Raw genomic sequence first — 23656 nt, forward strand, 5'->3', positions numbered from 1 at the left:
CCACAGGAGAGGAGCCTGAAAGCTGAAGGCTCTGCCTCCCATTCTACTCTTACAAACCCTAGGAACTACAAGTAAGCCTGCAGTCTGAGAGCGAAGCGCTCTATTGGGGTGATATGGTACTACGAGGTCCCTAAGATAAGATGGGACCTGATTATTCAAAACCTTATAAGTAAGAAGAAGAATTTTAAATTCTATTCTAGAATTAACAGGAAGCCAATGAAGAGAGGCCAATATGGGTGAGATATGCTCTCTCCTTCTAGTCCCCGTCAGTACTCTAGCTGCAGCATTTTGAATTAACTGAAGGCTTTTTAGGGAACTTTTAGGACAACCTGATAATAATGAATTACAATAGTCCAGCCTAGAGGAAATAAATGCATGAATTAGTTTTTCAGCATCACTCTGAGACAAGACCTTTCTGATTTTAGAGATATTGCGTAAATGAAAAAAGCAGTCTTACATATTTGTTTAATATGCGCTTTGAATGACATATCCTGATCAAAAATGACTCCAAGATTTCTCACAGTATTACTAGAGGTCAGGGTAATGCCATCCAGAGTAAGGATCTGGTTAGACACCATGTTTCTAAGATTTGTGGGGCCAAGTACAATAACTTCAGTTTTATCTGAGTTTAAAAGCAGGAAATTAGAGGTCATCCATGTCTTTATGTCTGTAAGACAATCCTGCAGTTTAGCTAATTGGTGTGTGTCCTCTGGCTTCATGGATAGATAAAGCTGGGTATCATCTGCGTAACAATGAAAATTTAAGCAATACCGTCTAATAATACTGCCTAAGGGAAGCATGTATAAAGTGAATAAAATTGGTCCTAGCACAGAACCTTGTGGAACTCCATAATTAACTTTAGTCTGTGAAGAAGATTCCCCATTTACATGAACAAATTGTAATCTATTAGACAAATATGATTCAAACCACCGCAGCGCAGTGCCTTTAATACCTATGGCATGGCATGGCATATTACACAAGGTTTTTAGATTCAGCAGAGAAGTTACCTGAATGGTAGCTGCTTTCTCAGCGGGGAGGTGGAGTTGCAGTCCGGCCTTTATGGTGATGGTGTTGAGTAGTGGATGAGTGACAGCTGGTATGGATGATGAGTGACAGCTGTCACTCCCGGTCGCTCCGACGCCCTCTCGTGCTTGAAGCCCGCACTTCAAGCAGTGCGCCATCTTGTGGTGGTGGGCCAGCAGTACCTCCTCTTCAGCGGCCCACACAACAGGACCCCCCCCTCAACGGGCGCCTCCTGGCGCCCGACCAGGCTTGTCCGGGTGACGTGTGTAGAAGTCGGCCAGGAGGGCCGGGTCCAGGATGAAGCTCCTCTTCACCCAGGAGCGCTCTTCGGGGCCATAACCCTCCCAGTCCACCAGATACTGGAACCCCCGGCCCTTTCGACGGAGGTCCAGGAGCCGGCGTACTGTCCACGCGGGACATCCGCTCTGCCTGCCCGTTCATCTGGGGGTTGTACCCAGACGAGAGACTGACGGTGGCCCCCAGTTCCCTGCAGAAACTCCTCCAGACCTGGGAGGAGAACTGAGGACCACGATCCAAGACAGTGTCCGACGGAATCCCATGCAGATGCACGACATGGTGGACCAGGAGGTCTGCAGTCTCCTGGGCCGTCGGGAGCTTCAGGAGGGCCACGAAGTGGGCCGCCTTGGAGAACCGGTCCACTATCGTGAGGATGGTAGTCATGCCCTGGGACGGCGGGAGGCCCGTGACAAAGTCCAGACTGATGTGAGACCAGGGGCGATGAGGCACGGGCAGAGGCTGGAGGAGGCCTTGGGCCTTGTGGTGGTCGGCTTTGCCCCTGGCACAGGTGGTGCAGGCCTGGACATACTCCCGGACGTCGGCTTCCATAGACGCCCACCAGAAGCGCTGCCGGACCACTGCCACGGTCCTTCGCACCCCTGGATGACAGGAGAGCTTGGAACCGTGACAGAAGTCAAGGACCGCAGCCCTGGCCTCTGGTGGGACGTACAATTTGTCCTTCGGACCTGTCCCCGGGTCCGGGCTCCATGTCAGGGCCTCCCGGACGGTCTTCTCCACGTCCCAGGTAAGGGTGGCCATGACAGTGGACTCGGGGATGATGGTTTCAGGGGGGTCTGACAGCTCGGTCTTGACCTCCTCTTCATGCACCCGGGACAGGGCGTCAGATCGTTGGTTTTTCGTCCAGGGGCGGTAGGTGATCCGAAAGTCAAAACGCCCGAAGAACAGCGACCAGCGGGCTTGCCTGGGGTTCAGACGCCTGGCGGTTTGAATGTACTCCGGGTTCCGATGGTCCGTGAAAACCGTAAATGGTACCAATGCTCCCTCCAACAGGTGTCTCCACTCCTCAAGAGCCTCCTTCACCGCAAGAAGTTCCCTATTGCCGACGTCATAGTTCCTTTCAGCCGGGGTCAACCTGCGGGAAAAGTAGGCACATGGATGGAGAACCTTGTCGGACTCCCTGCTCTGGGATAGCACGGCTCCTATCCCTGAGTCAGAGGCGTCCACTTCAACTACAAACTGGCGACTGGGATCGGGCTGCACCAGAACCGGCGTTTCAACTCCCTAAACGCGGCTTCGCACCGATCCGACCAGGTGAAGGGGACTTTTGTGGAGGTCAGGGCTGTCAGGGGGCTAACTACCTGACTGTAGCCCTTGATGAACCTCCGGTAGAAATTTGCAAAACCGAGGAACTGTTGCAGTTTCCTACGGTTTGTTGGTTGGGGCCAATCTCTCACCGCCGCAACCTTGGCCGGATCAGGGGCGACGGAGTTGGAGGAGATTATGAACCCCAGGAAGGACAAAGAAGTGCGGTGGAACTCGCACTTCTCGCCCTTCACAAACAGCCGGTTCTCCAACAACCGCTGTAGGACCTGACGTACATGCTTGACATGGTTCTCAGGATCCGGAGAAAAGATGAGTATAACGTCTAGATATACAAAGACAAACCGATGCAGGAAGTCCCGCAAGACGTCATTAACCAACGCTTGGAACGTCGCGGGCGTATTGGTGAGGCCGAACGGCATGACCAGGTACTCAAAGTGACCTAACGGGGTGTTAAATGCCGTCTTCCACTCGTCTCCCTCCCGGATCCGAACCAGGTGATAAGCATTCCTAAGATCCAATTTTGTGAAAATTTGAGCTCCATGCAAAGGCGTGAACACTGAATCCAACAGAGGTAGCGGGTATCGGTTGCGAACCGTGATCTCGTTCAGCCCTCTGTAATCAATGCATGGATGGAGTCCGCCGTCCTTCTTGCCCACAAAAAAGAAACCAGCACCCATCGGGGAGGTGGAGTTTCGGATCAACCCGGCAGCTAACGAGTCCCGGATGTAGGTCTCCATTGATTCGCGTTCCGGACGTGAGAGGTTGTACAGCCTGCTGGACGGGTACTCAGCGCCCAGTATCAAATCAATGGCACAATCGTATGGATGGTGTGGGGGCAGCGTGAGTGCCAGATCCTTGCTGAAAAAGTCAGCAAGGTCATGGTACTCGGCTGGCACCGCCGCCAGATTGGGGGGGACTAAAACCTCCTCCTTAGCTGTCACACCGGGTGGAACCGAGGATCCTAAACACTCCCGGTGGCAGGTTTCACTCCACTGAACCACAACCCCAGACGGCCAATCAATCCGGGGATTGTGTTTTAACACCCATGGAAAGCCCAAAATCACTCGGGAGGTAGAAGGTGTTACATAAAACACAATCTCCTCCCTGTGATTCCCAGACACCACCAATGTCACTGGCTGTGTCTGGTGTGTGATTAGTGGAAGAAGGGTGCCATCTAGTGCCTGCACCGACAATGATGACGGTAAGGCCACTAGAGGGAGCCCAACCTCCTTTGCCCATCTGCTATCCAGCAGATTCCCCTCCGACCCCGTGTCCACCAGTGCTGGGGCGTGAAGGGTTAGATCCCCACTCAGGATCGTGACTGGGATATGTGCAGATTTTCGGGGTCTCCCCACGTGGGTGTTGTGACCCACCCTTAGCCCGGTCTCTAAGGACGAGTGCTGCTGTTTTGACTGTTTGGGGCATTCTCTCTGAGTGTGCTCGGTTGAGCTGCAGAGAAAACACTCTCCACAGATCAGCCTCCTTTGTCTCTGATCTGGTCGCTTTTTGGCCCTGCTCATTTCCATAGCAACGTCAGCAGGGGGAGCTGTCGTCACGTGGAGAGCCCTGGCTGTGGAGTGTGGGGAAGTCGGCTCCCTTTCGGACCCGGGAGGAAGAGGGACGGCTTGTGCCTGACCACGCCCTTCGTCTCGCTCCCATCGGTGTTCTGTTAATCGGTTGTCTAACCGTATAACCAGGTCGATAAGCCCGTCTAAATCCCGCGGCTCGTCCTTCGCCACCAGGTGCTCCTTAAGGACCAGAGACAGTCCGTTTACAAAGGCGGAGCGGAGCGCAACAGCATTACAGCCGGCTCACGCTGCCGCGATGCTGAAGTCGACTGCATACTTCGCTGCGCTTCGACACCCCTGTCTCATCGACAGCAGCACGCTTGAAGCGGTCTCGCCTCTATGAGGGTGGTCGAACACCTGTCGGAACTCCCTCACAAACTCAGTGTAAATTGTTAGGAGCACTGAATTCTGCTCCCAGAGCGCCGTAGCCCAGGCGCGTGCCTCTCCTCGAAGCAGGTTTATAACGTAAGCCACCGTAAGCTAGCGTCTGACACGTACATGACGGGACGCTGTGAAAAGACGAGCGAGCACTGCCTCAAGAACTCCGTGCACGTCTCCACACAGCCTCCGTACGGCTCCGGAGGGCTTATGTACGCTTCAGGGGAAGGTGGGGTGGTTCGTTGAACGACCAGTGGAATGTCTGTCTCTGGCATTCGGTCAGCAGGAGGAGGTGCTGCAGCGGCGCCCTGAGCATGCGCTTCCACCTGGGCGGTGAGAGCCTCCATCCTTCGATCGAGAACAATGCTCTGCTCGGTAACTAAGTCCAACCGAGCAGTAAAAGTGGTTAAGATGTGCTGCAGCTCACCTAACACGCCTCCTGCTGGCACCTGTGCACCTTGCTCTTCCATTGGCTGTTCAAGCGATGGTTGATGCCCCTCGGGATCCATGACGCTGGCCGAGAAATCCTGTTCTGAAAGTGTCGTGACACGGACCCACAACAGGGGGCGTTAATGAACGGACAATGGATAAGCCAAAAAGTAACAATTTAATGTTGTGAATCGCACAACGAAGTACAGACAATAACAATATGGTGGAATGTCAATTATACACAAGGTGACGTGTGGGCAGGCTCGAAGATAGAAGACGTCTGGTGAAAGAAGAGCCGGATCCCACACAGCTTCCACCACCAATGGATCTGAAGAACACCGGAGCCGTCAAGCCCTGCACCCCAGGTGGCCACTGTCTTCAGCAGTCAGACCCGGTACTGCTGGCAGAGAACAGAAACAGTATTGATGAGTGTGAGTTCGCACACTCAGTAATCCCACAGTCTGTGTTCTTTAAGGAGGGAGCACCTCCACCTCCAATCACACACTCGTGCAGCTCCTGTTTAACCACTTATCTGGTTTGGGGTGTGAGGCGAAGCCGTCGCAGTCCACACCAAACACCAATACTGCAGAATAAGGACACCGTCACAGGAAAACGGCTGCAAATGAGATCAGACTATTACACAAGGTTTTTAGATTCAGCAGAGAAGTTACCTGAATGGTAGCTGCTTTCTCGGTGGGGAGGTGGAGTTGCAGTCCGGCCTTTATGGTGATGGTGTTAAGTAGTGGATGAGTGACAGCTGGTACAGGATGATGAGTGACAGCTGTCACTCCCGGTCGCTCCGACGCCCTCTCGTGCTTGAAGCCCGCACTTCAAGCAGGGCGCCATCTTGTGGTGGTGGGCCAGTAGTACCTCCTCTTCAGCGGCCCACACAACAATTACTGATATTAAAAATCAATCAATCAATCAACTTTTTTCTTATATAGCGCCAAATCACAACAAACAGTTGCCCCAAGGCGCTCCATATTGCAAGGCAAGGCCATACAATAATTATGAAAAACCCCAACGGTCAAAGCGACCCCCTATGAGCAAGCACTTGGCCACAGTGGGAAGGAAAAACTCCCTTTTAACAGGAAGAAACCTCCAGCAGAACCAGGCTCAGGGAGGGGCAGTCTTCTGCTGAGACTGGTTGGGGCTGAGGGAAAGAACCAGGAAAAAGACATGCCGAGAAGGGGGGCAGAGATCGATCACTAATGATTAAATGCAGAGTGATGCATACGGAGCAAAAAGAGAAAGAAACAGTGCATCATGGGAACCCCCCCACAGTCTACGTCTAAAGCAACATAACCAAGGGATGGTCCAGGGTCACCCGATCCAGCCCTAACTATAAGCCTTAGCGAAAAGGAAAGTTTTAAGCCAATCTTAAAAGTAGAGAGGGTATCTGTCTCCCTGATCTGAATTGGGAGCTGGTTCCACAGGAGAGGAGCCTGAAAGCTGAAGGCTCTGCCTCCCATTCTACTCTTACAAACCCTAGGAACTACAAGTAAGCCCGCAGTCTGAGAGCGAAGCGCTCTAATGGGGTAATATGATACTACGAGGTCCCTAAGATAAGATGGGACCTGATTATTCAAAACCTTATAAGTAAGAAGAAGAATTTTAAATTCTATTCTAGAATTAACAGGAAGCCAATGAAGAGAGGCCAACACGGGTGAGATATGCTCTCTCCTGCTAGTCCCCGTCAGTACTCTAGCTGCAGCATTCTGAACCAACTGAAGGCTTTTTAGGGAACTTTTAGGACAATCTGATAATAATGAATTACAATAGTCCAGCCTAGAGGAAATAAATGCATGAATTAGTTTTTCAGCATCACTCAGAGACAAGACCTTTCTGATTTTAGAGATATTGCGTAAATGCAAAAAGGCAGTCCTACATATTTGTTTAATATGCGCTTTGAATGACATATCCTGATCAAAAATAACTCCAAGATTTCTCACAGTATTACTAGAGATCAGGGAAATGCCATCCAGAGTAACGATCTGGTTAGACACCATGCTTCTAAGATTTGTGGGGCCAAGTACAATAACTTCAGTTTTATCTGAGTTTAAAAGCAGGAAATTAGAGGTCATCCATGTCTTTATGTCTGTAAGACAATCCTGCAGTTTAGCTAATTGGTGTGTATCCTCTGGCTTCATGGATAGATAAAGCTGGGTATCATCTGCGTAACAATGAAAATTTAAGCAATACCGTCTAATAATACTGCCCAAGGGAAGCATGTATAAAGTGAATAAAATTGGTCCTAGCACAGAACCTTGTGGAACTCCATAATTAACTTTAGTCTGTGAAGAAGATTCCCCATTTACATGAACAAACTGTAATCTATTAGACAAATATGATTCAAACCACCGCAGCGCAGTGCCTTTAATACCTATGACATGCTCTAATCTCTGTAATAAAATTTTATGGTCAACAGTATCAAAAGCAGCACTGAGGTCCAACAGAACAAGCACAGAGATAAGTCCACTGTCCGAAGCCATAAGAAGATCATTTGTAACCTTCACTAATGCTGTTTCTGTACTATGATGAATTCTAAAACCTGACTGAAACTCTTCAAATAGACCATTCCTCTGCAGGTGATCAGTTAGCTGTTTTACATCTACCCTCTCAAGAATCTTTGAGAGAAAAGGAAGGTTGGAGATTGGCCTATAATTAACTAAGATAGCTGGGTCAAGTGATGGCTTTTTAAGTAATGGTTTAATTACTGCCACCTTAAAGGCCTGTGGTACATAACCAACTAACAAAGATAGATTGATCATATTTAAGATTGAAGCATTAAATAATGGTAGGACTTCCTTGAGCAGCCTGGCAGGAATGGGGTCTAATAAACATGTTGATGGTTTGGATGAAGTAACTAATGAAAATAACTCAGACAGAACAATCAGAGAGAAAGAGTCTAACCAAATACCGGCATCACTGAAAGCAACCAAAGATAACGATACATCTTTGGGATGGTTATGAGTAATTTTTTCTCTAATAGTCAAAATTTTGTTAGCAAAGAAAGTCATGAAGTCATTACTAGTTAAAGTTAATGGAATACTCAGCTCAATAGAGCTCTGACTCTTTGTCAGCCTGGCTACAGTGCTGAAAAGAAACCTGGGGTTGTTCTTATTTTCTTCAATTAGTGATGAGTAGAAAGATGTCCTAGCTTTACGGAGGGCTTTTTTATAGAGCAACAAACTCTTTTTCCAGGCTAAGTGAAGATCTTCTAAATTAGTGCGACGCCATTTCCTCTCCAACTTACGGGTTATCTGCTTTAAGCTACGAGTTTGTGAGTTATACCACGGAGTCAGACACTTCTGATTTAAAGCTCTCTTTTTCAGAGGAGCTACAGCATCCAAAGTTGTCTTCAATGAGGATGTAAAACTATTGACGAGATACTCTAACTCCCTTACAGAGTTTAGGTAGCTACTCTGCTCTGTGTTGGTATATGACATTAGAGAACATAAAGAAGGAATCATATCCTTAAACCTAGTTACAGCGCTTTCTGAAAGACTTCTAGTGTAATGAAACTTATTCCCCACTGCTGGGTAGTCCATCAGGGTAAATGTAAATGTTATTAAAAAATGATCAGACAGAAGGGAGTTTTCAGGGAATACTGTTAAGTCTTCTATTTCCATACCATAAGTCAGAACAAGATCTAAAATATGATTAAAGTGGTGGGTGGACTCATTTACTTTTTGAGCAAAGCCGATAGAGTCTAATAATAGATTAAATGCAGTGTTGAGGCTGTCATTCTCAGCATCTGTGTGGATGTTAAAATCGCCCACTATAATTATCTTATCTGAGCTAAGCACTAAGTCAGACAAAAGGTCTGAAAATTCACAGAGAAACTCACAGTAACGACCAGGTGGACGATAGATAATAACAAATAAAACTGGTTTTTGGGACTTCCAATATGGATGGACAAGACTAAGAGACAAGGTTTCAAATGAATTAAAGCTCTGTCTAGGTTTTTGATTAATTAATAAGCTGGAATGGAAGATTGCTGCTAATCCTCCGCCACGGCCCGTGCTACAAGCATTCTGACAGTTAGTGTGACTCGGGGGTGTTGACTCATTTAAACTAACATATTCATCCTGCTGTAACCAAGTTTCTGTTAGGCAGAATAAATCAATACGTTGATCAATTATTATATCATTTACCAACAGGGACTTAGAAGAGAGAGACCTAATGTTTAATAGACCACATTTAACTGTTTTAGTCTGTGGTGCAATTGAAGGTGCTATATTATTTTTTCTTTTTTAATTTTTATGCTTAAATAGATTTTTGCTGGTTATTGGTGGTCTGGGAGCAGGCACCGTCTCTACGGGGATGGGGTAATGAGGGGATGGCAGGGGGAGAGAAGCTGCAGAGAGGTGTATAAGACCACAGCTCTGCCTCCTGGTCCCAACGCTAGACAGTCACAGTTTGGAGGATCCAAAAAAATTGGCCAGATTTCTAGAAATGAGAGCTGCTCCCTCTAAAGTGGGATGGATGCCGTCTCTCCTAACAAGACCAGGTTTTCCCCAGAAGCTTTGCCAATTATCAATGAAGCCCACCTCATTTTTTGGACACCACTCAGACAGCCAGCAATTCAAGGAGAACATGCGGCTAAACATGTCACTCCCGGTCTGATTGGGGAGGGGCCCAGAGAAAACAACAGAGTCCGACATTGTTTTTGCAAAGTTACACACCGATTTAATGTTAATTTTAGTGACCTCCGATTGGCGTAACCAAGTGTCATTACTGCCGACGTGAATTACAGTCTTACCAAATTTACACTTAGCCTTAGCCAGCAATTTCAAATGTCCTTCGATGTCACCTGCTCTGGCCCCCGGAAGACAATTGACAATGGTTGCTGGTGTCGCTAACTTCACATTTCTCAAAACAGAGTCGCCAATAACCAGAGTTTGATCCTCGGCGAGTGTATCGTCGAGTGGGGAAAAACGGTTAGAGATGTGAACGGGTTGACGGTGTACACGGGGCTTCTGTTTAGAGCTACGCTTCCTCCTCACAGTCACCCAGTCGGCCTGCTTTCCCGACTGCACGGGATCTGCCAGGGGGGAACTAACGGCGGCTAAGCTACCTTGGTCCGCACCGACTACAGGGGCCTGGCTAGCTGTAGAATTTTCCACGGTGCGGAGCCGAGTCTCCAATTCGCCCAGCCTGGCCTCCAAAGCTACGAATAAGCTGCACTTATTACAAGTACCGTTACTGCTAAAGGAGGCCGAGGAATAACTAAACATTTCACACCCAGAGCAGAAAAGTACGGGAGAGACAGGAGAAGCCGCCATGCTAAATCGGCTAAGAGCTAGTAGCTGCGCTAAGCCAGCGGATTCCCGAAAACACACAAAGTGAATAATGTGTAAATAATCCAGAGGTGATTCAGCAGAAGGAGTGCCCCAATCAAGGCACCAAACAGGCCATGAAGCAGCACAGGCAACGCACGACAACAGCGAACGCACGACAATGGTGCTAAAATAAAATAAAAATAAAAAAAATAAAATAATAAAAACGAAAGCGTTAGCAAGCTAGTTAGCCTGCCAACGCTAATGAAATTTAGCTGATAAAAGTGCTCCGTCGCGATGTTTCGACCGTTAGAGGTCTTCCTTAGGCGTTGGAGCACAGTAAAAAAGTAAAAAAAAAGTAAAAAGGTAAAAAAGTAAAAAAGTCTTGAAAAAGACTGTTAGTTCAAGTCCAAAGCAGCAGGTAGCAGTCTCTGTGTAAACAGTCCCAACAGAGAGCCAAAATTCTGATCAGCAGATTTAAAAAGAAATCTGAGGATGAATAAAGTTTATTTAACAAGTCATCATGAGAAAAACTTTGCCATCATATTGAACAAAATACACAAAGAAAACATTGGATTCATCTGTCCTCGGGGAGGTAGCTGAGATGTTTGTGCAGCTCTGACTTGGCTGTAATTAGTCATCACAAAAGCTGCACATGCAGTGAAGGTTTGTTGAATTAGTTTTTAGTGAGGTCCGTCTCGTACTGTAACAGTACTTTAATCAAGTACAAAGTGGATGCATGTGGAAAACGCAAGGGAATGTTAAAGGTGACCTCACAGGTATTCAGCCTCTTTCCTGTTGTTGCATGCTGATCTGACCTTTGACCTGCTCGGGTCCCTCTGCAGCCTTCAAGGTGTCTGGTGCCTTGCTGCAGCCTTTGGCTACTGATTGTGTCGAGGCAGAACCTGCACAGCGGCACCAACTGTCAGTGGTACTTCTTTGTGGATTCTAACTTCCCATTTTGGGTTCATGAAATATTTGACTTTTTATTCGTCTAAAAATTCCATGATCCATATTCTCTGAAGCTGTACAGTATGTTCATTGTTGTGCATGACAAACAGACTATACACACCCAATGATAACCAGACTATCACTGTGCCGAGGTCATTTGCCTTATTTGCAGCAAAAATGTCCCACGGGCCGTGACACAAACAGTACACATTGACGTTTTTAAGCCTTTAAGAGAACTTCCTCTTTTTCGTGACCCCAGTCAACATTGAATTTGTTCACACAAAAAAAAAAAAAATCCAGATTTGAAAACTTGTGTAGGAGTACTTCTTAGCACATTTGCAACAGTGTCAAATGTGCAAATATGCACCCCTAAGTTGGGGTGGTCACGCAGCACTGAGTATTAGTAGTATATAATTCCTCCACCATCTCCTGGGCCTTCCCCCAGGGCCCCCTCCCGTCTGGACATGCCTAGAAGACCTCCCTAGGAAGACAGCCAGGGGTGCATCATCACCCAAACCACCTCAGCTGGCTCCTTTCAAAGTGAAGAAGCATCAACTCTACTCAGAGATGCTCCGGGACAAATGAATGTCTCACCCTGTCCAGGAGTGTAAACCCAGATACCCAACAGAGAAATGTCATTTCTGATGCTTCCATCCCCCAACCTTATTCTTTCAGTCATTAGGGCCCCTTCACACATAGTGCAAATTTGGTCGATTTGTGCATAAAGTGCACATGAAGCAGGAATCGTGTGCAAAACACGTGGAATCGTAGCTGCCTCCAAAGCCTCGTACACCTGTTGCTACAATTATTTGCACACAGAAGCGTCTGCGAGACAGAGTGTGCACTGTGAGAGCCCATCCAACCCTCTCACAGCACGTGTCAGCCAAATTCCAGGAAACACCAATGAACATCTAACACCGCTCACATGGCACTTAGACAAATTTCACTGCCAACTCGACAGTGATCGTCTGCTGACTGTTTTCGTGTTAATAGTACGAATGGCCACACATTTTCTAAGTGTCCCACGACTGTGAAGTTGCCGAGTGCACATGTGGCATGTGGTCCCCCCCCCGGAAAATGAGGCATCTCTCATCCAATCACAGAGTGACATCTTGGTCTGTCCGCTGACAGGACAGGGGGCGTGGCTGGCTGCCCACAGCTGCTGGGACATCTCTGGTTCTGGACATCACAGCCGCAGCACACGTCCTGTGTTTTGACAGACACTCGTGGGTGTGTGTGCTTTTGTGGAAATACATAAAAATGTATCACTTTTGTGATGGGAGGAGAAACAGGCCGTCAGTCTGTTTGGACATGCAACAGGTGATCTGAATGTTACTTCTGACAGGACATGCGTCGGGCCGTGAGCAGCATGCCGCAGGACCGGGACAATCCAACAGTATGACCAATATGCCGCTTTCAGTCACATATCAGCAGAAATGTGTCGTACCAAACGCCGTTTGCTCAGTTATCACAGCACTTTTTTTCTTTTTTAGAAAATACGTTTACCTTCTTGTTGATTTTTTTTTCCACTTCACGCTTCTGTTACAAGACAGTGATTGTAGTGCAGTGGTAAAGTTTCCATCTGGTAATCAGAGTGTGTGGGTTCAAATCTCATGAGTGGCATTTTTCTTTTTTAATTTAACCAGGGTTATTTAACCACGGGCTTCTGTATTGCGTCCCTTTTATGTATTATTTATATCAACCCAGTGATATTCACTAATTATAGAGCTGTTTTTTTATTTCATTTTCCTCCACTTCAGCGGTGTGATGTGGTGCAGCTCGTCCCATGGAACACAGTATGAGCAGCTGCAGCACCTTGCACTGTGTTCCTGCTCGAAAGACACCACGTGCTTTACAGTTGCACCGGAATCGTGCACGCCTGCCTGTTGGCGTGATGTTTCATGGTGCACTCATACGAACTCTACCGCCATGAGACGCCCTGAGCTGTACGTATTTGCACGTGTGAAGGGGCCCTAACGCGAAGTTCATGACCATATGTGAGGATAGCGTAAATTGAGTCTTGCCTTCTGGCCGATACTCAGCTCTTTCTTTATCTTTACCGCTAGGGTCTGGTAAAGCGTCTATAAAACATGGACTGCATTTATGTAGCGCTTTTCCATCTGCATCAGACGCTCAAAGCGCTTTACAATTATGCCTCACATTCACCCCGATGTCAGGGTGCTGCCATACAAGGTGCTCACTACACACCGGGACCAATAGGGGATTAAAGGCCTTGCCCGAGGGCCCTAGTGATTTTCCAGTCAGGCGCGGATTTGAACCCATGATCTTCTGGAGTCAAGCCCAACACCTTAAGCACTACACCATCACCTCCCCATATAAACATCAGAGAATGAGGTTGTTAGAATGATTGTGGCAATGTCTATCTCCTCCCATTGGGGCAGAAGGGACAATCACCCTTTTCTGACAGAGGATGAGGGTGTCAGATTTGGAGGTGTTGATGCTCATCCCAGTTGAATCCCACTTGACCTCAAACATGCTGTGTGCACATTGGAGGTCACTGCCTGGCAAAGCCAGCAGTGTCTATACAAACATTTGAACATGAAAAATATAACCATAAGGAAGGGCCAGTTCTCTTCCTGGGTAGTTGCCATCCAGGACTCAAGGTAGTTGTGTTTTTCAGTGGGTACGGCGACGTGCGTGCCACCTGTTGAGCCTGGGAGCATGTGCTTCTGCTGGTGTCACTGCATCCACCGCACCACAAAACCAAGGCAAACAACTTATCTATCCCCGTGTATGTGAACTCACCATCAGTGTGCCACAGCCACATGAAACGTGGACGTGTGCTTGGACTTACCCAGCAACTGGGGTCCTCACTGGCGTGCACAACCAACATGTTGTAGCCCTCACAATGCAAATGATACTTCTCCAAGTCTCCTCAAGTTGCCATTTGTTTGTGGTTCCTCCAGGTTGAACCCTCCCTGACCTGACGATGCAAACACAACTGAACTGAACTTCAACATTCTGATGAAATATAAATTTATATCTGGAAGGTTCCCAACAAATTTCCATGGCTGAGACCTGAGTCCATCGTTTTGTGTGTTGCTATGGTAAAACAACACCTGTTTTGTCATTATTATGCAACAGCACAGTCACACACTCTATGGATGTCTCTGTAAATGACGTGTTTTTGTAATATTCACAAAGGGATGTGATCATCTGAACGTTGCATGTTTCAGTGCTGACACCCTCCCAAGTGTCTTGCATTTCATTTTGACTCCACAAGAACCGACATGAACACAAGTTTCATTTTTCATTCCACAAATTGTTGCTTGTGGCTGAAAAACACACACATGCAGGAGATCGAATAAGCTTAAGTCCTCACACCTGGTTTGATCCGTGCAAGCGTAAATACGGTGTATTTGTAGATCATCATGGCGTTGCTGTGCTGTGAAACAGAATAAATGTGTAATTATGGGTTTGCTGAATTTCACCTTGCTGGCTCACAGTCTGAACGGATGTATTTTTTTTGCAGGATGCGGGCCATCAGAACCACCAGACGTTATACACACAAGGTAACTGATCACCCCGGTGTCGTCTGTTTGTGTGTCCTCAGACAGCTCTGACGGTTATCACACAGAGACAAACTGTTTGTAATATAAATTCTGTGTAATTCAGGCGTCTTTGGGTCTGACGGTCCTGTTAGCTCGCCAGCTGAGACGTCGCCTTCAGGTAATGATAGAGGGCTGCAGTGTGCGGGATGGAAAGCTCCGCCTCCTACCACTAACCCCGGCCTGCAGCCTGCCGTACCAACATGGACCTCACCAAACGGTAACCAGCGGGAACCCTCAGCTCAAGCACTGGCCTACCCAGGAACCACCGCTCTCACAGCAGACATGTACATGCCGACCCTTTGCCCCAGCTACACCATGCTGACCTACACCCACACGCCACTGCTCACTAATTTTGGGGTGAGTCACCTTCCTCCCACCCCCATGTAGAGAAGCTTTTTCGATGGATCAGAATTTTAACATTTGTATATTAAATATTCAAGAGAATTGTCAGAGTTGGTAAATACAGTAATTAGTTATGAAAGGGTCAGCGTATGTTGCACGTTTTTTTCTAGCTTATTCTTTAATTTGGGGTTTTTGTGAATTGTTGTAGTTTACTTTTGATTATTCGCGTTTCTTTCATGGGAGTTTATTTTGTTTCATGCCATGATTCCTGGGAACACCCAATATAATAGGTATTATTTTATTGTTGTTGTTAATAAAGTTGTGATTTTTCAGTATTTAAGTTGTACGACCTCAAACAATACTTCAAGAAAAGTGACTTATACTCTAGAAAATATGGTATTTCAGTCACAATAAGAACATTCAAGATATAGTTTCAAAGAAGGTTGTCTCAAACAATGACAGCAGATCCAGAAATGGGAAGAGGACCTTCTCCAGTCCAGACTCTCTCAAGGCCATTGAAAGCCATGGTTGCAGACCTATCTTCACAACCTCCACCTCCATCCAGTGTCGACAATAAATGTTACTGAGGTCATGGATTATTTTGAGTCATTACATAATTCATCATATCAGGCATGTGAGAGACCATCAAGGTCAAACAATAAGATTTATCAATCAATCGTGAAGCATGTCCAAGATTTTTATGCAGGAAGCAGATGATGAGGAAACATTTTGGAGCTTTGCTTGCTGACTGTACTGTACAGCTGCATTCCTTGCACAGTCCCATTCCGCTATGTTATACAACCACAATTCCAATGAAGTTGGGATGTTGTGTAAAATGTAAATTAAAAACAGAATACAATGATTTGCAAATCCTGTTCAACCTATATTCAACTGAATACACCACAAAGACAAGATATTTAATGTTCAAACTGATAAACTTTATTGTTTTTGTGCAAATATTTGCTCATTTTGAAATGGATGCCTGCAACATGTTTCAAAAAAGCTGGGACAGTGATATGTTTACCACTGTGTTACATCACCTTTCCTTCTAACAACACTCAATAAGCTTTTGGGAACTGAGGACACTGTTGAAGCTTTGTAGGTGGAATTCTTTCCCATTCTTATGTGATGTACAAGTTCAGTCCGGGGTCTCCATTGTCATATTTTTTGCTTCATAATGTGCCACACATTTTCAACGGGCGACAGGTCTGGACTGCAGGCAGGTCAGTCTAGTACCTGCACTCTTTTACTACGAAGCCAAGCTGTTGTAACACGTGCAGAATGTGTCTTGGCATTGTCTTGCTGAAATAATCAGGGACGTCCCTGAAAAAGACATTGCTTGGATGGCAGCATGTGTTGCTCCAAAACCTGGATGTACCTTTCAGCATTGATGGTGCCATCACAGATGTTTAAGATGTCCATGCCATGGGCACTAACACACCCCCATACCATCACAGATGATGGCTTTTGAACTTTGCACTGGTAACAATGTGGATGTTTTTTATTTCCTCTTTTGTCCAGAGGACACAACGTCCATGATTTCCAAAAACAATTTGAAATATGGACTCATCAGACCACAGCACACTTTTCCACTTTGCATCTGTCCATTTCAAATGAGTTTGGGCCCAGAGAAGGCGGTGACATTTCTGGATGTTGTTGATGTATGGCTTTCACTTTGCATGGTAGAGTTTTAACTTGCACTTGTTGATGTAGCGACAAACTGTGTTAACTGACAATGGTTTTCTGAAGTGTTCCTGAGCCCATGCGGTAAGATCCTTTACACAGTAATGTTGGTTTTTAACTCAGTGCCACCTGAGGGATCGAAGGTCACGGGCATTCACCATTGGTTTTCGGCCTTGCTGCTTACATGTAGAAAGTTCTCCAGATTCTCTGAATCTTCTGATTATGGCCTGTAGATGATGGAATCCCTAAATTCCTTGCAACTGAATGTTGAGAAACATGGTTCTTAAACTGCTGGACTATTTTTTCATGCAGTTCTTCACAAAGTGATGATCCTTGCCCCATCTTTGCTTATGAATGGCTGAACCTTTTGGGGATGCTTCTTTTACGTATACCCAATCATGACACTCATCTGTTTCCAGTTAACCTGTTCACCTGTGGAATGTTCCAAACAAGTGTTCTTTGAGCATTCATCAGCTTTCCCAGTCTTTTGTTGCCACTGTGCCAGCTTTTTTGAAATGTGTTGCACAAAAACAAAAAAAGTCTACCAGTTTGAACATGAAATATCTTGCCTTTGTGGTGTATTCAATTGAATATAAGTTGAAGAGGATTTGTAAATCATTGTATTCTGTTTTTATTTACATTTCCCACAGAGTCCCAACTTCATTGGAATTTGGGTTGTATTTGACAGTGAACATATATAAACGCAACACTTTTGGTTTTGCTCCCATTTTGTATGAGATGAACTCAAAGATCTAAAACTTTTTCCACATACACAATATCACCATTTCCCTCAAATATTGTTCACAAACCAGTCTAAATCTGTGATAGTGAGCACTTCTCCTTTGCTGAGATAATCCATCCCACTTCACAGGTGTGTCATACCAAGATGCTGATTAGACACCATGATTAGTGCACAGCTGTGCCTTAGACTGCCCACAATAAAAGGCCACTCTGAAAGGTGCAGTTTTGTTTTATTGGGGGGGGGGGGGGGGGGATACCAGTCAGTATCTGGTGTGACCACCATTTGCTTCATGCAGTGCAACACATCTCCTTCGCATCATCCGTGAAGAGAACACCTCTCCAACGTGCCAAACGCTAGCGAATGTGAGCATTTGCCCACTCAAGTCGGTTACGACGACGAACTGGAGTCGGGTCGAGACACCGATGAGGACGCCGAGCATGCAGATGAGCTTCCCTGAGACGGTTTCTGACAGTTTGTGCAGAAATTCTTTGGTTATGCAAACCGATTGTTTCAGCAGCTGTCCGAGTGGCTGGTCTCAGACGATCTTGGAGGTGAACATGCTGGATGTGGAGGTCCTGGGCTGGTGTGGTTACACGTGGTCTGCGGTTGTGAGGCTGGTTGGATGTACTGCCAAATTCTCTGAAACGACTTTGGAGACGGCTTATGGTAGAGACATGAACATTCAATACACGAGCAACAGCTCTGGTTGACATTCCTGCTGTCAGCATGCCAACTGCACGCTCCCTCAAATCTTGCGACATCTGTGGCATTGTGCTGTGTGATAAAACTGCACCTTTCAGAGTGGCCTTTTATTGTGGGCAGTCTAAGGCACACCTGTGCACTAATCATGGTGTCTAATCAGCATCTTGGTATGGCACACCTGTGAGGTGGGATGGATTATCTCAGCAAAGGAGAAGTGCTCACTATCACAGATTTAGACTGGTTTGTGAACAATATTTGAGGGAAATGGTGATATTGTGTATGTGGAAAAAGTTTTAGATCTTTGAGTTCATCTCATACAAAATGGGAGCAAAACCAAAAGTGTTGCGTTTATATTTTTGTTGAGTGTAGTTTTTTGCCCATTTGTCTATTTTACTCCAATACTTCTTACAGAAGTATTTTTTTTTCCTTTTCTTTTTATTGTTGTTTATTTATCAGAATCTGAACCCGGAAACGCCTGGACACAAATGTTGGACACAGACACCAGAGTTTGATGTTTTAAAGGCTTTAGTGGAGATACTTGCAAAGGTCGGTATACCAGGTAGGCAGTCCAGAATAAGCAGCAGTACAAAAAACATCAGGCTTGGGCAAGGTCGAGGAAGCAGGCAGGAAGTTCAAGAAACACAGCAGGACAGTCAAAAACAAGGACTCTAAAGAAGGCTGGAAGCAAAAGCAAAAAAAAGCATGATGACCTGGCGGAGAGGAAGTGAACAAGGTGAGGTTTAAATACAAGGTGTATCAAGCAGGTGATGAGAAACAGGTGTGATGGAGTGGAAGCACAGAGCGAAATGCCCACTACAAAGCACCCGGTGATAGACAAGAGAAGCAGTGACAGAAAAGCCCAGGCAGAAAATGATAAAGGAAGACACTACACAGAACATGATGAGAACAAAAATACTACATAATAAAACACACCTCAGAACACTAAACCCTGACATGTACCAGTGACACCAGATCAAATTCCTTGTATGTGAGAACTTACTTGGCAATAAATTTGATTCTGATTCTTCTGACAATGATTCACATTCACCAATAAGGTGAGAGCCAGATATGCTCTTGAAAGAACTGAAGACTATTGCTATGCTCTGGTGTGGTTAGCAATCACAGCACACTCGTATCGCATCAGACTCCAGCAGAACTGGCCCCAGTCCACCTCTGTAAGTTGGCCTAGACATGCTATGGAGCACTGACATTAGGTGAACAACCTGGACCTTTGGGGGCGAACTGACTCGGACATGCTCGAGTGCGCTCTAATCTTTCTTTTAAGCATATCATGATCCCACTTATGATCCTTTTTTACTCTGAAGGGTAAAGTGTGTTTCCTTGCAGTCTGTCTATAATGCTTTTATCAAAGGATATAATAACCGTTTTGCTTCAATCATTGTTTTCCTTGCAGACCATACCTATGGCTCCAGCACCATCCTCCTTCCCACAGATGGATCTTAAAGATTCAGGGATGACGTACCTCCCCTGGGCCCAGCCCCTCAACACCATATCCACTATGTCCAGTACAGGAGTCCAGTTTACACCTGGGTCTGCAAGCTTGCCTGGGACACCTCTGGTTCACATGCCTCTGTCCATGTCTTTGACCACCGTGATCCCTCAACTTGAGGCCCAGAGTGTTGACTCTCACCTCCAGATCCTGGACCTCCCGCAATGTTCAGACCATCAACTGAACCGTGAAACACAAGCACAGTCTCTGGATGATGATTCGGGTATTGAACCAGAATCACCAAATCTGCTGGATAAACTTCTGGATCAAAAGGATGCTGAAGAAGAACAAGAGTGCAAGAGTTTTTACAGTAGCTCATTCTTTCTAGCCAGTGACTGAAGGAGTCCATTTTACTTGTGGAAAGTTTTCAGAAAACAGAAAATACCGGCATTTATCAGGACAATAATTTAGGCTTATCACATTGAGGTGCAACTGACACCATTAAAAGCTTCAGTGAGTTTCCACAGAACTTTTACAACAGACATCTTACACGGTCCACATTGCAGTGATTAGTGTCCTTTGTGTCGGGCCACCAAAAGAACTTCATTGTGCAAGTATTTCTGCTTCTAATTCCTTCCTCAGCACCCATTTGGTCACATTATCATAGAAGATTATGCCACTTTGTCACAGCTAACAAGCTTTGTTAGCATGCTAAAGCTCCACTAACTTTCATCCGAGGAAACCATGTCTTTCAGGTTCATTGTGGATACCCTCTCAACCTTGTCGTCATCATTGCATGGTCTTGGAAATTCCACAGTGGTTAAAACAAAGAGTTCAAAATACCTTATTTTCATTGCGACCAGGCTTTGGCAATAGCTTGCATTTCCATTTACGTTGTAAGGTTGTCATAAATGTCACAATGTCACCTGGAGGTTTACTGGACACAGCTGCTTTAGCACGTGTCACATGGTACAAGTATGTCATCAAACCTCTTGCTAGATCAGATTCATGGCTGACTGAGATCTTTAAATGTTAATGTGTCAGTGATGGACCGTGATCTTCTGAGATGCACATCCATGAACGTGAGGAAAGCGGCTTTAGTTGCTAAATTTGTTTGTTGATATCAGCATTTTAACAACTATCTCTACCTTTCTTGGACTTATTAAATTCAATTCATTTTATTTCATTTATATAGCACCAAATCACAACAAAATTGCCTCAAGATGCTTCACACAAGTAAGGTCTAACCTTACCAACCCCCAGAGCAAGCACACAGGCGACAGTGGTAAAAAGAAAAACTCAATTCAATATCAATATCATATAATTCAATATCATTTTTAGGATTCACTGCAGTGAATTGATTCACAATTGCTCTCTATCACCTGCTGGCATGGACTGGCAGAATTAAAAAAAAAAAACAGTGAAGGACTATAGCAGGGGTGGCCAAGTTCGGTCCTCGAGAGCCATCTTCCTGATACTCTTAGTTGTCTCCCTGCTCCAACACACCTAAATCCAATGAAAGGCTCATTAAAAGTCTGCTAACGAGTCTTTCATTGGATTCAGGTGTGTTGGAGCAGGGAGACAACTAAAAGTGTCACGAAGGTGGCTCTCGATGACTGAACTTGGCCACCCCTGGACTATAGCATATGCCCATTCTACGTATGTTAATTTTTTAATAATCTTTTAAAACATTTCAACAATAGTGGATAGTAATCATCATTTTTGTAAAGTGTTACTGGGAAAGGAGATTTTTTAAATTTCTTTCTGAATAGATGTTCCTAAAAGCTGAATAAGAACTTTTAATGCAACAGTGTAATGCAACAAATATTATTTGGTATTTGTATATTTGTCTGTAAAGTATTCTGGTATGCTAAATAGAACAGAGTGATCAATCAATCAATCATTTTAATGATTTAGTATTTTACTTCAACTGTGTCCAGATGTCTACTGCAGTATTGCATGCTTGTTTGATACTGAACTTTTTCAGTTACAGTTAATCTTCTTGTTACCATATAAAGCTGCCAATATGCCAATAATTCTGCATGTTTGAAAACAGTCATTTGCTGAAAGACACCCTCTCTACTTTTAAGATTAGGCTTAAAACTTTCCTTTTTGCTAAAGCTTATAGTTAGGGCTGGATCAGGTGACCCTGAACCATCCCTTAGTTATGCTGCTATAGACGTAGACTGCTGGGTTCCCATGATGCACTGAGTGTTTCTTTCTCTTTTTGCTCTGTATGCACCACTCTGCATTTAATCATTAGTGATCGATCTCTGCTCCCCTCCACAGCATGTCTTTTTCCTGGTTCTCTCCCTCAGCCCCAACCAGTCCCAGCAGAAGACTGCCCCTCCCTGAGCCTGGTTCTGCTGGAGGCTTCTTCCTGTTAAAAGAGAGTTTTTCCTTCCCACTGTCGTCAAGTGCTTGCTCACGGGGTCGTTTTGACCATTGGGGTTTTTACATAATTATTGTATGGCCTTGCCTTACAATATAAAGCGCCTTGGGGCAACTGTTTGTTGTGATTTGGCGCTATATAAATAAAATTGATTGATTGATTGATTGAAACATTCTTGTTTTAAAGTGAACCTGTTGAGGAGTTTTAGGTCTTCCACTGCTTTCATCTTTTTATTCCAGTAGGGTGGCATGGACCCTTATTTTCTATGCATGGACTGAAGACTTTCCCTTCGTGCTTCGCTCTTAACAGTCAGATCCTCCAAGTCTGAGGTTTTCCCTGAGGGGAAAACTGTCCTCGTTAATGCAGAGTTGAATCTGACCTGTCAAGTCCTACACCTGGCAACCCCTGAGATGGTATCACAAGCTGGTGGGAAAATTATAACATATCCTCAGGGGTGTACTGACATTTCTGTAATTTTTATTTAAAAAACAGATGCTTGAAAATTAGGTTGCAAGTCTGTAGAACATATACAATAAAAATGTGAAAGTAACACATACTCTTTTGGAACTTTTTTCAAAAATTAGAGCAAAAGTTCAAAGATTTCTTCTGTGCACACACAGCCTTATTTCTCTCAAATATTATATAACCCCAATTCCAATGAAGTTGGGACATTGTGTGAAATGTAAATAAAAACAGAATACAATGATTTGCAAATCCTCTTCACCCTATATTCAATTGAATACACCACAAAGACAAGATATTTAATGTTCAAACTGATAAACTTTATTGTTTTTGTGCAAATATTTGCTCATTTTGAAATGGATGTCTGCAACATGTTTCAAAAAAGGTGGGACAGTGGTATGTTTACCACTGTGTTACATCACCTTTCCTTCTAACAACACTCAATAAGCGTTTGGGAACTGAGGACACCAATTGTGAGTGTCATGATTGGGTATAAAAGGAGCATCCCCAAAAGGCTCAGCTGTTCACAAGCAAAGATGGGGTGAGGATCATTACTTTGTGAACAACTGCATGAAAAAATATTCCAACAGTTTAAGAACAATGTTTCTCAACATTCAATTGCAAGGAATTTAGGAATTCCATCATCTACAGTCCATAATATAATCAGAAGATCCAGAGAATCTGGAGAACTTTCTACATGTAAGCTGCAAGGCTGAAAACCAACACTGAATGCCCGTGACCTTCAATCCTTCAGGCGGCACTGCATGAAAAACCAACATCATTGTATATCTTACCGTATGGGCTCAGGAACACTTCAGAAAACCATTGTTGGTTAACACAGTTCATCGTTACATCATCCAGAAACACCACCGCCTTCTCTGGGCCCGAGCTCATTTGAAATGGACAGACATAAAGTGGAAAAGTGTGCTCTGGTCTGATAAGTCCATATTTCAAATTGTTTTTGGAAATCATGGACGTTGTGTCCTCTGGACCAAAGAGGAAAAAGACCATCTAGATTGTTACCAGTGCAAAGTTCAAAAGCCAGCATCTGTGATGGTATGGGGGTGTGTTAGTGCCCATGGCATGGGCAACTTACACA

The 23656-nt window shown here is 45.2% G+C and overlaps 1 protein-coding gene across 2 annotated transcripts in view; it reads left to right on the forward strand.

The window, feature by feature from the left end:
• The window catches only part of LOC117509392 (POU domain class 2-associating factor 1), a 64297-nt gene extending 43157 nt beyond the window's left edge, over window positions 1-21140 (forward strand). For both annotated transcript variants that reach the window (XM_034169061.1, XM_034169062.1), the window contains exons 3-5: window positions 14706-14745; window positions 14849-15141; window positions 19668-21140. In XM_034169061.1, the coding sequence (XP_034024952.1) occupies window positions 14706-14745; window positions 14849-15141; window positions 19668-20102 (768 nt within the window). In that variant the 3' untranslated portion in view covers window positions 20103-21140. The remainder of the gene's footprint in view (window positions 1-14705; window positions 14746-14848; window positions 15142-19667) is intronic.
• Window positions 21141-23656: the final 2516 nt, after the last annotated feature.

Source organism: Thalassophryne amazonica, chromosome 4 (assembly GCF_902500255.1).
Source record: "Thalassophryne amazonica chromosome 4, fThaAma1.1, whole genome shotgun sequence".
Taxonomy (NCBI): Eukaryota; Metazoa; Chordata; class Actinopteri; order Batrachoidiformes; family Batrachoididae; genus Thalassophryne; species Thalassophryne amazonica.